Source organism: Numenius arquata, chromosome 3, assembly GCF_964106895.1.
Source record: "Numenius arquata chromosome 3, bNumArq3.hap1.1, whole genome shotgun sequence".
NCBI classification, from domain to species: Eukaryota; Metazoa; Chordata; class Aves; order Charadriiformes; family Scolopacidae; genus Numenius; species Numenius arquata.
In genome coordinates this window covers 25,979,402-25,994,006 of record NC_133578.1, presented here as the reverse complement: position 1 = coordinate 25,994,006, position 14,605 = coordinate 25,979,402, and the positions used below count along the sequence as shown (strand labels likewise).

The following is a 14,605-nucleotide window of genomic DNA, read 5'->3' as shown; positions in this document are numbered from 1 at the left end:
TTTGAGAGATTGTCAATATGCAGATTTTTGCTGTAATCAAAGTCCATGCATAAAAGCCCCAGCAAATAAACTAAAGATGCCACGAGACTGAAGAAATGTTAAGGGAAGACCTTGTTTATACCTAAGCTTATGGAAATGTCAAATTGCTTTAAGTGTTTACATACAGAACTGCTACACAGTAACCACTTCGTTGTAAACACTGGTGTGAATTCTCAGACCAAGCCTTACTAGAGTGAGATGGTGAAAATTATTTACATACAATTATTTCAATTGTATGCAGATGTCACGGGTCCTTGAGAGCTCAGGTACTGCCTGCCAGGCCTTCAGCAGCTCCTGTGACTTCTTAGTGTTAAGTGGAGTGTTTGTGCCAGTGTTGCAAAAAAGCAAATGCCACTGGAAAGGCCAGGCAGCAATTAGCAACTGCGGGCAAGCAGGCGCCCTTCGAGGGTGACGGTGACGCAAGTTCGGTGGCAGCACGGCAGCAGCGGGTACAGATGTGCGTGGATGCTGTGGGGAGCAAGCGTGGCACCTCGGCTGTGTCCTCCGGAGAGCGAGGGCCTCCACCGACGACGTGACAGCCACTGGCGTGGGCTGAAGGGTTGTGCCTTCTGCCGTGCGTGAAACCCCTTTACCTCACAGCCCTGGCAGCGTGTCAGCACCGCGCTGGCAAAAACGCCGAAGAAACCAGGATTTCAGTCACCCTTATCCCTGCCGAGATACACCTGCCATTTCATGTCCAAGCTACCTGTATGGAAAGCGCTCTAGGCTTCTTTAGAGGTGCGAGCAGCTCGGGGACGGTGTCCTCCGACGTCCCCGCTTTCCGCCCCCCGGCCCAGCACGCCGCTCCCGCCGCAATTCCCTCGCCGCGGCTGCTGCAGCCGGGCGCTCCCCGGCAAGTCAGCGGCGCGGTGCGGCTGCCGGGAGCGGCCCCTTCCCCGCCGCCGCGCACCGCCACGGCAGCCCGGGGCCGCGCTGCCTCTCTCCTCCGTCCCACAAAAGGGCGGGGGGATGGGGGGGGGGCTGGCGACGCCCCCCGCCCCCGGTTGTCCGTGCGCCTGCGCGCCCCCCCCTCCGCCCGCCCCATTGCCGAGGGGGTGCCGTCGGCGGCGCGTTTTCTCAATGGAGAGCCGTCCTCCTGCGGCAGCAGCCCTGCGCAGCCGGGGGCAGTCGGGAAAGCAGGATGAATCCACGGGGGTGCAGGGGGGCGGGCACGGAGCCCGGCTGCCACGGCGGCCCGGGGCTGGTGGAGCGAGGGAGCTGCTGCCCAGCCTGCAACAGCGCAGGCACCGTGACCGGGAGGCGAAATCCTTTGTCTGTCGCTTCCTCAGCAGGGTCCGGGCTGCGGGAGCCGCAGCACCTGCACGGAGCCACAGGACCTCGTCACCCGCGACTGCTGCGGGAAACGCGGCAGCCCTTTGGGCACACACACGTAGCGCTCCCCCTTCCACGGCTTACACCTGCACACCCGCCTGCACGATCGACACGTGTCCCAAAATCGCTCTGCCCGGACGCCCGCACCGGGAGGGGCGGCTGCGGGGACAGGGTCCCCGGCAGGTCGGAATCTCGTTTGGTTGAAGATTTGCCCGTGTGTTTTCCCAGCCACCCAAACTCCCATTCATGAATTTCGGAAGCCGCCTTCATTCAGTCTTTGCTGAGCGCACGAAAGGCGTTTTTCACGTGTAAAGATCCACGACTCCGGTTTTTCAATCGCTTATGCGTAAGGCATTGATTTAGCAATGAAACGTGCTCCACGTGCGCATAAAAATAACCCCGGCCCTCCTGCCTCGGTGGATGCGGCCGGTTTCCGTCTGGCAGCCGGTGCTGCGGGAGCGGGCACCCAGCAGCGCCTCGGCGAGCCCGCTCCCGCTGAGCTGCCCGGGGGTCCCCGCGGGAGCCCGGCCCCGAGGGATAGCGGCTTTCGGGCAGAAAGCCCTGGACGGCCGGCAGGAGCCCGTTCTCTGTCCCTCACACCGCGCCGGGCGTGAAACGCCGCACTGACGGTGCGCGGCGGGCAGAGCCAGGTCCCCGCACGGGAGAGGCGGCAGGCGCCTCAACTCAGGGATGCCAGCAACGGAATTCACTTGGTCTTTCTGAAAGGGCTCCGTTTTTCCGCCCGTCTCCTCAAGTACTGAAGCAGCGCAAATAATGCTGTAAATTAAACCTCTTTAAGGGGAGACCTGGCGTTACCCCCCACCCCCCGCCTCTCCCGCACACCGCGGCCGGGTTTGCCCCTTCCCCTGCACACGCCTCGCAGACAAAAGGACCCTCCCTCTCCCCCCGCGCTCTCCCCTCAATGTTCCCGAATGATGCGCCGGCCAGTGCGGAGGTCCCCATCGCCTGCGGTCCCTCCCGCCTGGGGACCCTGCGCACCTCGCCCCGCACGCTCGCCCTCACCCCCGCGGAGGCCGCGGAGGCGGGCGGCGGTGGCTTCCCCCCCCCCCCATCGGGACTTGCGAGCCTTCCCTCCTCCCCGCCTGCCCCCCCGCTCGGCTCACGCGTCCTCCCCCCGCCCTCCCCTCCCTCCTCAGTGGTCCGCCGGCTGGGTTACGCAGCAGCCGCCGCCAGCTCTGACAGCACTTGGCAGGAGGGGTTTGCCCGAGCGCTCCCGGAGCATCTCCAGAGGCGCGGCGGCAGCGCCTGCCCGGCTCACCGGGGGAGCCCGCACAGAGCCGGGGGGCCGGGGCCAGAACCAGAGAAGGGCTGAGAGCCGGGGAGCAGAAAAATACCTAGAATAATACGAATACTACTACTAATAATTATAATAATAAAGAGTGGTGGGCAGGAAAAGGAGGTCGGGGAGGGGAAGCAGGGGGGGAGGAGAAGGCGCGCCCCCGAGGAGGGCGCAGGCAAGGGGCAGGAGCAGAAGACAGACCCTTCCCGGGGCTGCCGGCAGCCCCCCGCGATCCGGGGTGGCCGTCGGGGCGGCGGCAGCACGTGGCAGCGGGGGAGGCATGGCCGCCGCGGGGGCTCCCGCGGCCTGAGCTGCCCCCCGCCGCCGGCACTATGGCGGCCCCAGCCGCCGACGCCGGCCTCGACGTGGCGGCGGTGGAAAGTTTCCTCGAGAGGCACCCAGAGCTGGTGGAGAAGTGGCTGAAGAGGAAGAACTCGCTCCCTAAAGCGCCCGCCGCCCCTGCCGCCGGCCCGTCGGAGGAGCGGCGGAGCAGCGGCGGTCCCGGCGGCGGCCCCGGCGGCGGCTGGGGCAGCGCGGGCGGCCCCGGCGGCCCCGGCCCCGGCGGCGGGGGGCTGCAGCGGCGAGCATCCCAGAAAGAGCTGCGGAAGAGCTTCGCCCGCTCCAAGGCCATCCATGTCAACCTCACCTACGACGAGCATGTGCACGCCCGGGCGCAGGAGCCGCTGAGCAGCGTGCGGCGGCGGGCCCTGCTGCGGAAGGCCAGCTCCTTGCCCCCCACCACCGCCCACATCCTCAGCGCCCTGCTGGAGTCCCGCGTCAGCCTGCCCCAGTACCCCCCCACCGCCCTGGACTACAAGCGCTACCTCAAGGAGCACAACGAGCGCCAGTTCTTCCTGGAGCTGGTCAAGGACATCTCTAACGACCTGGACCTCACCAGTCTCAGCTACAAGATCCTCATCTTCGTCTGCCTCATGGTGGACGCCGACCGGGGCTCCCTCTTCCTCGTGGAGGGGGCCGCCGCCGGCAAAAAGAGCCTGGTCTCCAAGTTCTTCGACGTGCACGCCGGCACCCCGCTGCTGCCCTGCGGTTCCACCGAGAACAGCAACGAGGTGCAGGTGCCCTGGGGCAAGGGCATCATCGGCTACGTGGCGGAGCACGGAGAGACGGTCAACATCCCCGACGCCTACCAGGTAGGAGCCAGCCAGGCTGCCGGCGCTCCCCTGCCCCCGGCTCCCCCACGGACTGCGCCCGCCCAGAAGCCCCGCCGCCCCCCGGCCCTGCCTCCCCCCAGGGTGTCCCCCCCCGCCGCCCTGCCTCCCCTCAGGGTGTCCCTGCCGCCTCTCTGCCTCCCACGGGGTGTCCCTGCCGGGGTGGCAGCGCTGCCATCGTCGGGAGTTAAGCGTAGCGGCCGCGGGTGCGTTCGGGGCAACTGTTGACGGGGCGGAAGGAGACCTCCGCGAAGGCGGGAGGGAAAGCCTCTCTCCTGGGTGGCTGAGGGGGCAAACGTGGCCATAAAATCGGTACAGCGGTGCTTCTGGGCTTCGCAGGAGCGGTAGGCGCCTTCATGCGTTTTCAAAACGTATTTTGGAATAGGCTGGAGAAGAGTTTAAAAAAAAATGCTCGTGACAGCCCCAGTGATAATATTATTAAATCTCTGTTTCACTTAATGTTCCCTGCTTGCCCGCTGCTGAAATTATCTAATTGCTTTCAAAAGAGCATATAGTTTCACCTTTGCATATGCCCACTCAGCCCACATGGCTTGTGTTTTCAAACCTGTTCCTAGGAGGGATATAACCCATTCTGTTATTCTCCTGCAAGGGCTTTACCCACTTTTTACTTTTATAGACGCCTCAGTGTGAATTGTGAAAATGTAGTCTTGGCTTCAAGGCAAAAATTCCCTTTGACTTCAGCAGGGACAGACGTGCCTTCGCCCGTGTGTGTTAATGCAAAACAATGCATTCAGTTTACCAGCTTGAAATTTACCCCTCTCAGTCCTAGGGGCTATTTGTAGTGTTTATTAGCGTGAGACACTATCAGCAATTTGAGGTTCTCGAGAAAATTAACAACCACAGAGTGACAGATTTTCTGAATTAGGATCTTGGAAAGCTTTAGAAAGGTGGGAGATGTATGTCTTTAAGAATTTCAGTAATAACCATTGCCCTATCTCTAATTTTGCTCTACAGTAATAACAAAAACAATAAACATTAAAAACCTGATTATGCTTTATAGCAAACCATACAAGGAAGAAACTTGAAAAATAAGATTGGGTTATTTTTGCTTGAAATACAGATGTACCAGGGTAACTGTATTTTGGGCTGAATATTTATTTATTTGTCAAGCCGCGAAAAATGCTAGGCACCTCACAGATCCAGGCTGGCAGAGGTTCCCAACGCAGAGTTCAAAGGTAACAGACAGAGCTTGGTAAAAATACTGTAATATTCAGACTAAAACAATTGAATGTTGGATCACCTTTGAAAAAATATAAGCTTGCTTTCTTCCCTTATTTTTCCTTTTCTCCATTATACACTTTCTCTTAGCATGTTTTTTTTTTATTACTTTCACTTCTAAAACTGTACTCTTCCCAAAATATTTGCTGTTGGGGTCAAGCAGAAGATGTTCTCAATAGCCTCAAGTAACTAGATTGAGATTAAGGATATTTGTGTTTGGCTGGGAAAGAGCTGGGTCTCTCCTTTTAAATCTGAATAGCTCCAGCCACCTTTTCTTGGAGGTGAGAATGCCACTGCAAAGGCAGAGTGTTTTCTAGTTGTAGTGGACTGTATTATTTTTTCTTCAGGGTTTGTTCACTTTGTGTCCACTTCCCTGTGAAACAAAACGAGGTAAAAAAAGTCTGTTGTCTGTTTCATTCACAGGGAAAAGTGAAAAACAATCCATCCAGTTGCCATTCCCAGTACTATTTATATGATACTTTTGTCTGGCTCCCATTCAAAATCGATTAAAGTATTTAAATAATACAACTCATTCTACGTTTAAGCCATAAATACATTAGTTGCAGGGAAAGTTCTAAGCCAAGTTAATCCTCTAATTATATCAATTGCAACTTCCCTGCTTTCAGTGGAGTTACTTCTGATTAGTGCAAAAGAAACTTTAGACCTTGCAGCTTTAATGAAAGTTTTGCTTGATAATAAAATGATGGATCTGCTTTCTGTTGTGTTTCTGAGTTAGTAAAGTTTATCTTCTCTTACCTGGCATGTATATATCCATTGTGCATCATTAAAAGGAGACCTTTCTAATTTAATCGTACAAAGAGCCCTATGGAAGCCCAAAGCATCTGTCTGTAAAGAAGCGACAGCTGTTCCATTTCAGATCATTGTAGTGCTCACAATATAGCACTTTAAAAATTAATAAATATGATGATATGATTTTTGTCAGCATTGCCACTGATGATGGAAGTGTTTAAGCAACCGTTAGGTAAAAAACAGCACCACCAGGAAACTTTTTCAGGCTGAGAGATGGAGTTGGAGAAAAAGGGGTGACAGCACAGCACCATTTTGTCCAATGAAGAGAGTGTTTACATTGATGCTACCCATTTGGTAAGAAAAGGCCTTTTATTATATTAGGTCAGAGGAACACCTCTAGATTAATTTAAAGTTTTTTTGCTTGTTTCTTAAATTAACAAACTTGTTTAAAAAGGGGTAAAGATACTTCCATATCATCGGTTAGCTAGTTTACAGTATGGGAAATGTGTTTTATTATCATCCAACCATCTTTTATTTTCTCAGAGCCTAATCAAATACCAGTTGGAATTCTACCATCAAGTACAAATTGGGTTGCCTGCCTGTATCGTCAGCTGCTACTGACATTAATGGGACTTCAGTGTGATCAACACTGCATTTAAATCCTGTTACGTCCTGTAATATGTTTCACGTGGGCAGTCCCCTATGCTCATACACAGACTGATTTGTTTAGGAAACATTTGTAAACCAGTTGCAGTGTCATTTTCAAAGATAGTGTAAGGTTTCAATTACACATTCATTTTTCTAAAGAGAAAAAAATACTAAAAAGTGAAATCATATAATAGGCTGGGGCTTTTCCATGATCCAGGTGATTATTACTGTTGTTGAGACTTTCAAAACATGCTCGTGTAAACAATCTTACTTAATTCAATAAGCATACTAAGGTACAAGGTTTAGAATTAATATTATGTATTGAGGACTGTATAACAATCACTTCTTTTAATTCTTTTAATACTAAACAATCACTATGTAACGTCTCACGGTAAGTTGATTTATGAAGTTCAGCAGTGACTGAACAAACTTTCTGGAGGTTCACAGCATCAGAGAAATTGACAAATACTTAGCTTATGCAGAGGTTAAAGTGAATGTTATATGACTGATTCAAAAGATGCATGATTTCATTCATGACATCAGAAATTTTATTTATTGCATTGCCAAGTCATGTGATGAAAGTGAGTTTATAACGGTTTGTAAAATACACGATCCAATCTGTAAGATTTAGTACTCTGTACAGAGCTCACAGAAGATGTGAGAAAAGGAGATAGAGACTTCCTTTGCATTTCAGAGCTAGTCTAAAACTTTCTCCTGGAAGTAATCCAGTTGACTTGTAAATTGAACTCCTAGTCAGTTTAAGTTTTAAAATAAGGCCTTGGGTCTTCCCCTATGTTCATTTTGGGAAACATTTCTGACTCATGTGAATAATACACTATGTCTTGAGCATACATTGGAAGAATCCAGTCATACTGGCAAGGAAATCTGGGACCTACATGTCCTTTGAGGCTCCTTTTAAAGAGCATAGATGTAGCTTTTGCAGTCATATATGAAGACTATTAAGCATGTTTTAAGTACACAGGCAGAGAGACCATTAAACCTTTATCTGTAGTTATTATGAGTTTTTTAAAAATTTAAGTTTTTTTCCTATTTAAAGCTATGGGTTTTTTTCATGTCATCCCCCCTTCTCACAGGTCTTCTGTGATGTTTAGCTGAAATTACTGATGATTTCACTTTTGTTCCATCTTTTAGAGCAGCATTTAAATAATAAAAATTTTACATCACCAGTAATGTTTGGTTACTGTTATACCTTTAGCTGTGCAAAAGTTGGGAGATAGTTTAATAGCATCCCAAGTCCTTCTAACTAGTGAAAAAACCCTTACTTTTTAGAATAGTAAGTATACATAAGAAAGTGGTGAGAAATGTTCTGCCATTTGCCAGTATCAGCTGAAAAAAGTTTCTGCACATCTTATGTTAAATTTGGAATTTAAAAAGCAGCTTTAAAAGACAGAAGAAAAAATGGCTTACAAGATGGATATTTTAATAAAGTGGGGAGCAAAGAGAGGAGAGGTTTCAAATGGGGTCATGCTAAGACATGGACTTTTGTAAGTTGGAGGAAGTGCTATAAAAAATGAGCAGAAATTATTTTTCAATACAGCTCAAATATTTAAAAAGAAAAATTAACCATGTTACTGAAACTAAAATCAAGCAAAACAAAAGAAAAATCAAGCTCTCTTTCTTCTGGACTCTCCTGTTAGCTCCTTCAAGTTTAGGCCAAGTGTAATGCACACACAACCCTTTACAGTAAATTTTAAACATCCTTGAATACCTAGATACAGGCATCGATTTTGTCTTTTTCAGTCCCTCTGTGTGAGCTCTGAGCACTCACTGTCCCCTGCTGTGTCAAGACAGGACAACATCACAAAATTACTGCTGGTGTGTGCAAACCTTTCAGCCTGGGAGCGCCTGTCTGGGACAGGTTGTTGGTGTAGAAGGTCACAAAGGGACGGGAACCATATTTCATTACACAGAGTGGCTGTTTGTTACCATCAATATTAACTATGCATCTCTTTCAGTTTTAAAGAGCAGTTAAAGCATTAAAACCCTGAGTCCTGGGAGGTTCAGTTCTGCAAATAGGAAGCACTTAGGCGCTGTTTTATTCAGCAGCGCTTGAGCAGGGAGCACCAACAGCAGCCTTATTCATTTCAGTGCTGACTCTTAAAAAGGACAGAGGTTGCTCTTTAGAGAGCAGAGCAGGAAACCTGCCAAGCAGAATAAGCAATAATTTTTTAAAATTCCATGTAATACAGAAGAAATTAGTTAAAATAATTTTTTCTGTGCATTAAACGTGGCTAGGAAGTACCACAGGGAATGCAGGAGATAATTGCAACAGTAAAGAACTAAACTGGTCTAACATGCTTTCAACAAAAGGACACTCCAGCACATCACACAAAATTTAGGAAAACTTTAAATTGTGAGTATGAGCCAGTAACTTGGTGAAGGGATGTTGTAATTATCCCTGAAACTGCAGCCCAGTGGAGGCTAACACATCCTTTGTGTCTCAGTGTTGTGTGTACACCAACAGCGGTGCTGGCCTGGGAGACAGGGATCTCCCCATAGAAGGCAGCACCCTCCTGCTTCTCCACAGCAGAGAGCCCTCAGGGCAGCAGCTGAGGAGGTCTCCTCACCTCCTGTCACCTTCCTTGCTCCATAAGTCTTCTTCTCAGGGAACAGTTTCTGATTGATGTGTAAAACGTCCTAAGGCCTTCCTGGATCATACCACCTCCACTCTCACCTTGGAGATATCTGCCAGGGGCAGGAGCTCTGGGTAGATGCCAAGACTGTGTAGAAAGGCACATTTTCAAAGCCACCTGAGGGCTCAGATACGGTTTTTTGTCTCCATGCTGCTGCTCAGGTGGATCCAGTTGGTGGCCAGTCACAAGTGGTGACGTGGGGCTCTTTATCAGTGATCTGGGCAAGGGGATCAAGGGCACCCTCAGCAAGTTTGCAGATGACACCAAGTTAGGTGGGAGTGTTGATATCCTTGAGGGTAGGATGGCTCAACAGAGGAATCTGGACAGGCTGGATTGATTGGCTGAGGCCAATGGGATGAGGTTCAACAAGACCAAGTGCTGGGTCCTGCACTTGGCTCACAACACCACCATGCAGCACTACAGGCTCGGGGAAGAGTGGCTGGAGAGCTGCCTGGCAGAAAAGGACCTGGGGGTGTTGGTCAGCTGTCAGCTGAACATGAGCCAGCCGTGTGCCCAGGTGGCCAAGGCAGCCAACAGCATCCTGGCCTGTATCAGGAACAGTGTGGTGAGCAGGACTAGGAAAGTGATTGTCCCCCTGTACTTGGTACTGATGGAGGCCCTGCCTTGAATACTGTGTCCAGTTTTGGGCCCATCACTACAAGAAGGGCATTGAGGTGCTGGAGCGGGTCCAGAGAAGGGCAACAAAGCTGGTGAGGGGTCTGGAGCACAAGTCTTATGAGGAGTGGCTGAGGGAGATGGTGTTGCTCAGCCTAGAGAAAAGGAGGCTGAGAGGAGACCTTATTGCTCTCTACAACCGCCTGAAAGGAGGTTGTAGAGAGGTGGGGGTTGGTCTCTTCTCCCAAGTCACAGGCGATAGGACAAGAGGAAATGGCCTCAAGTTGTGCCAGGGGAGGTTTAGATTGGATATTAGGAAAAAATAATTCTTCACTGAAAGGGTTATTGAGGATTGGAACAGGCTTCCCAGGGAAGTGGTTGAGTCACCATCCCTGGAGGTATTTAAAAGACGTGTGGACATGGTGCTGAGGAACATGGTTTAGTGGTAACTTGGCAGTGTTAGGTTAACAGTCAGACTTGATGATCTTAAAGGTTTCTTGCAACCAAAATGATTCTATTGCATGATTATCACCAGGACAGACAGGGCTGCACAACACAGCGCACTCCACTGGTGACACCCCTTGAGTGTCATGAGGCAACACACCTTTCTCTCCATGCTTGCATGGGGCGCACGAGGTTACCTCACCAACCAGGCAGGCAGGCAGTGGCCTGTCCTCCAGGGTTGCTCAGCCATTACTCTGTGGATGCATAGCACCTGCTTGCTGCCCCAGGTGTGCTGGCAGTGGCTACCTCATGGGTTTGAGATGAACAGCAGGTGGGCTAGTGGTGGCGGGGCACAGGGTGCCCAGGTGGAGCTTGCTTGCTTGCTGCAAGTCCCTGAACTGGGAGCAGTGGGGTAGCAAAGGGCTGGGGGAGGGAGTCTGCCCGTACCCATGTGTAATGAGTTTTCTCTAATTCCCACTGGGGCTGTTGGGTAATTATCAGCCATTTTGTGGGGCTTGCACACTCTAAACCAGCACTGAAGGATATTCTGCTGCCTTGGTTCAGTGTTGGTGTGAGGGGGTGCTTAGGCTGGCTGTAAGTTCTCAGACAAACACGAGCATGGAGGGCTTCAGGGTGATAACAGGTTAGTAATTTTGGTGGTTTTTTTTAAATAATAATAAAGTCTAGCTGGCTCACTTTCTTAGTTGCCTTACAGAGTGGATATTCGGTACCCTGGTGCCGTTGGCTTCCCGAGAGGAGCAGCTGGGGGGCCTGGCTCCCCAGCCCTCCCTCCTCCAGCAGGCCCTTGGTCTGTCGGTTGTGCAGAGCTTGAGTGGGGAAAGCCTTGTGGAGAGCGGGGGTGGTTTTCTTGCTCCCCTGCAAGACTAGCTTTTGTTAAGCTGACAGACTTTAATCAGTTTATTGCTTAGCCAGTCTGTTTGTCTGAAGAAGACAGACTTTTTCAGTTTGTTTCCCCTCGGACAGTTTCAAGACTTTGTGGAACAGGTGTGAAACTGATGCCTGTGGCCTGTAACTTCCTTGTGAGAAGGAAATACATGTATTTGTTTAGAGCAGGTCAGTGACTGTGAGAAAGAATTGCAGGTTTAGACCCTTCAAATTGTAGCTGAAGTCCTGTTAAAAGCACAAGACTGAGTAAGGCTGTAGTTTTGCTTGGTAATGGGTCTTGCTGTTTGATTTGGTCTTCAGTTTTTCAGAACTAACGGTTTGTTCATTTTGGTTGCTTACAATTGTATGTTATTGTGTAGTTTTTCTGTAGAATAACAAAGTTAATAAGCATACATACATCACTACACAAGTTAATTTATTTTCCTTTTCTAAAACAACCCTATTGACAAACTGTGAAATATAAACAAGTCGAGCTAATGGCTCAGCAGAGTTTTGCGTGTTAACAGGGTAACAGCAACTGTGTGCAGTCAGGGCTTAATGTCTCTACAGTGCCTGTTTAAAAATGAGAGTGGCTTAGTTAATAACACTACTGCTTTGTCACAGTAAGTTATTTTCAATTTATTATTCAAGAATCTTACTATATTGCTTTTGTAACACTTGAAGCCGTGTGTTGCTCACCTGAGTAATCACAGAATCACAGAATATTTTTGGTTGGATGGGACCTTTGAGATGGAGTCCAACCAACAACAACAAAAAAAACAAAAAACAAAAAACCAAAAAAAAAAAAAACCCAAACCACACCCAAAAAATGCCAGAACATCAACACCAAAACCAAATGAAAACAAACACCCGCAACCACACCCCACCCACAAACAGACACAAACCAACAAACTAGAGCATGTCCTGAAGTGCCATGTCTACATGTTTCTTAAATACCTCCAGGGATGGCGACTCCACCACCTCCCTGGGCAGGCTGTTCCAGTGCCTGACCACTCTCTCAGTAAAGTAATTCTTCCTAATATCTAATCTAAACCTCCCCTGCTGCAACTTCAGACCACTTCCTCTGGTCCGGTCATTATTCCCTTGGGAGAAGAGGCCAACACCCACCTCTCTACAACCTCCTTTCAGGTAGCTGTAGAGGGCAATGAGGTCTCCCCTCAGCCTCCTCTTTTCCAAACTAAACGTGCCCAGTTTCCTCAGCCTCTCCTCATATGGCTTGTTCTCTAGACCCCTCACGAGCTTGGTGGCTCTCCTCTGGACATGCTCCAGCACTTCAATGTCCTTCCTGTAGTGAGGGGCCCAGAACTGAACACAGCACTCAAGAACAGAACACAGTACCTGCAGCTTGTACCCACACACAGACTTCTGTTGAAACACACACAGGAAGTCTTGTTGGTCTTTTTGCTTAGAGGAGTATCAGCTTTTTAAAGTCACTCTGTGTGTGTGTATATTTTATATAAACAATCATTTATATTTAGGAGACAAGCACTAGGACATGGCTCCAAGTGAGGCTGGAATGAGAAGGGAACACGGACATGGTTGTGGTAGGGCCCAGTGGAGTGTCAATCAGGCCCAGTACAGAAGGGTACAGAGAGGCACTGTGATGGAGCAAACAGTGGGTATTTAAATTAGAGGAAAAGTATTGTTCTGTGTAAACATTTTTTTTTCTTAAATAATGATGCAGGCAGAGCAGAAGTGCACCAAAGCTGCCGTGCATAAGACCACAGCTTGTTTTACTGTTGTGCTATTGGTGGTCTAACAGCAGCTTGTTGCGAAGGGAGAAAATATAAACCTTATATGATGGATTTGGGTAATGTTGTCCTACAGAGGAAATTTTTCTGATCCCTGCTGTTGATCAGCTCAGACTGTGAAGCATGAAATGTAATCATGTTTATTAGCTTGGCAGTCATGTCTGCAAACCTCCTGGTACTCCTAAAGTTATTTACTCCTGTAAAAGGAAGATTACCTATACTATTTTTCCCCATTAATTTTATGCCAGTCATAAGTAGACAACATGCATTGTTACTTATGTCTCTTGTCTAACTAATAAATCAAACTGTGGTCAGAAAAGGACATAAATGACATAACACAATCCTGCCAATCAAAAAGCCCCAAACTATTGACATTTAAAAACAAAACTCAAACCCTCAGTATGCGTCACTGCAAATGAACACACTTTTTGTTTTTTTCAAAGTAACCATTTTTTTTTAGTTCAAACTATATATGGACTTACTTAGTTTTAAATCTGGAAATTAAGAATATTTGAGGGTTAGTGTTCCCTACTCTTTTTAAAGAATTGTTTTGGGAGTGAAGGAATAGAATTGGCTGAGCTGTTTTGCACATTCTTACCTGTTTTATTCATTTTATCTTATAAGAAATATTGCTCTCACTATATAAATAGTCACAATATAACTGGACTGTGTGCTTATTTACTTGGGAGAATTAGGTTTGAGATGCTGGTGAATGGTACTAGTTTGTTCTCCTGCCTTTGTCTCTGGGGCTTTAGAGATTTTGGGGGAGATGACAGGAATAGCTGCAGCAATCCTTACATGGAAGTCTCTTCAGGGATTGCTTTATTACTTGGGTTTTTTTGTGTGTTTCTTATCTACAAGGTTTTCCCAATATCTACTGTAGTGGTTTGTTACTTGGTTTCTGTTTCTTGTTTATAACAACGTAATTTATACCATATGTGATTTTTAGAGAAGAGTATCTAGAACAGACTGGATGTCTTAATTTCTTATTTGTATTTAGCTTCTTTAATGTTATGCTTTGAATCTAGATAACTCGCTGCCTTTTGGATTGCTCTTTTTGTTTTCTGTAAAAGTTTATGTATGGTACACTCATAGGAAGCACAATTAAGAAATTTAATAGGTCTCTCCCAAAGTAAATTTCTTTACCTCTGTAAATGTAGAGGCTCCTGCAGCATGGCTTCCTATAAAGTCAATGAGAAGTACATGAAGTCAGATTTTTGTCTCATGTAGTTAGGTAGTACAACAATACTCAGGTTAACAATGCTGTCAAACATACCACTTCTTACCTATTTTTGATACAACTTAGCAAAGTCAATCAGTAATTTAAATACAGTATAATAAAATAAATTTTCCTGCAAGTTTCCTAGTTTTATTTTCTTGAGTCCTTCCAAAGTGGGGGGGGAAGGGGGAAGGGAAACCAACTATGCAGTGAACTGTAAAATACAGTAGGCCAGGCCTGTTTATTGAGCACCTCTTGTTGTCTTCTGTTCTGTGTGATTAAAAAGCAGTATTTTCAAATCATGAAAAAATCAGAAATGGTTTTTCCTTGTAGCTGTCAGCTTTGGCCGAGTCACTTAGTCCATTTCACTAGATTAAACACTTTCTCCTTAGACTTTGGGGAAGCAAAGTGGTGTCTTTGTCATGAGGACTTAATTCCTGGAAATGTATTCAGGCAGGTTTCATACTCCATTACATTATTTGACTTGGCTAATGTGGTTTAGGATTACGCTTTTTTTCTTATAAATCATGCTGATAATA

At 48.1% G+C, this 14,605-nt stretch overlaps 1 protein-coding gene across 1 annotated transcript in view; it reads left to right on the top strand.

Annotated features, from left to right (window-relative positions):
* Positions 1 to 3,003: 3,003 nt before the first annotated feature.
* Positions 3,004 to 14,605, top strand: part of PDE11A (phosphodiesterase 11A) — a 134,443-nt gene continuing 122,841 nt past the window's right edge. Inside the window, exon 1 of the mRNA XM_074145784.1 lies at positions 3,004 to 3,822. Within this exon, the coding sequence (XP_074001885.1) occupies positions 3,004 to 3,822 (819 nt within the window). The remainder of the gene's footprint in view (positions 3,823 to 14,605) is intronic.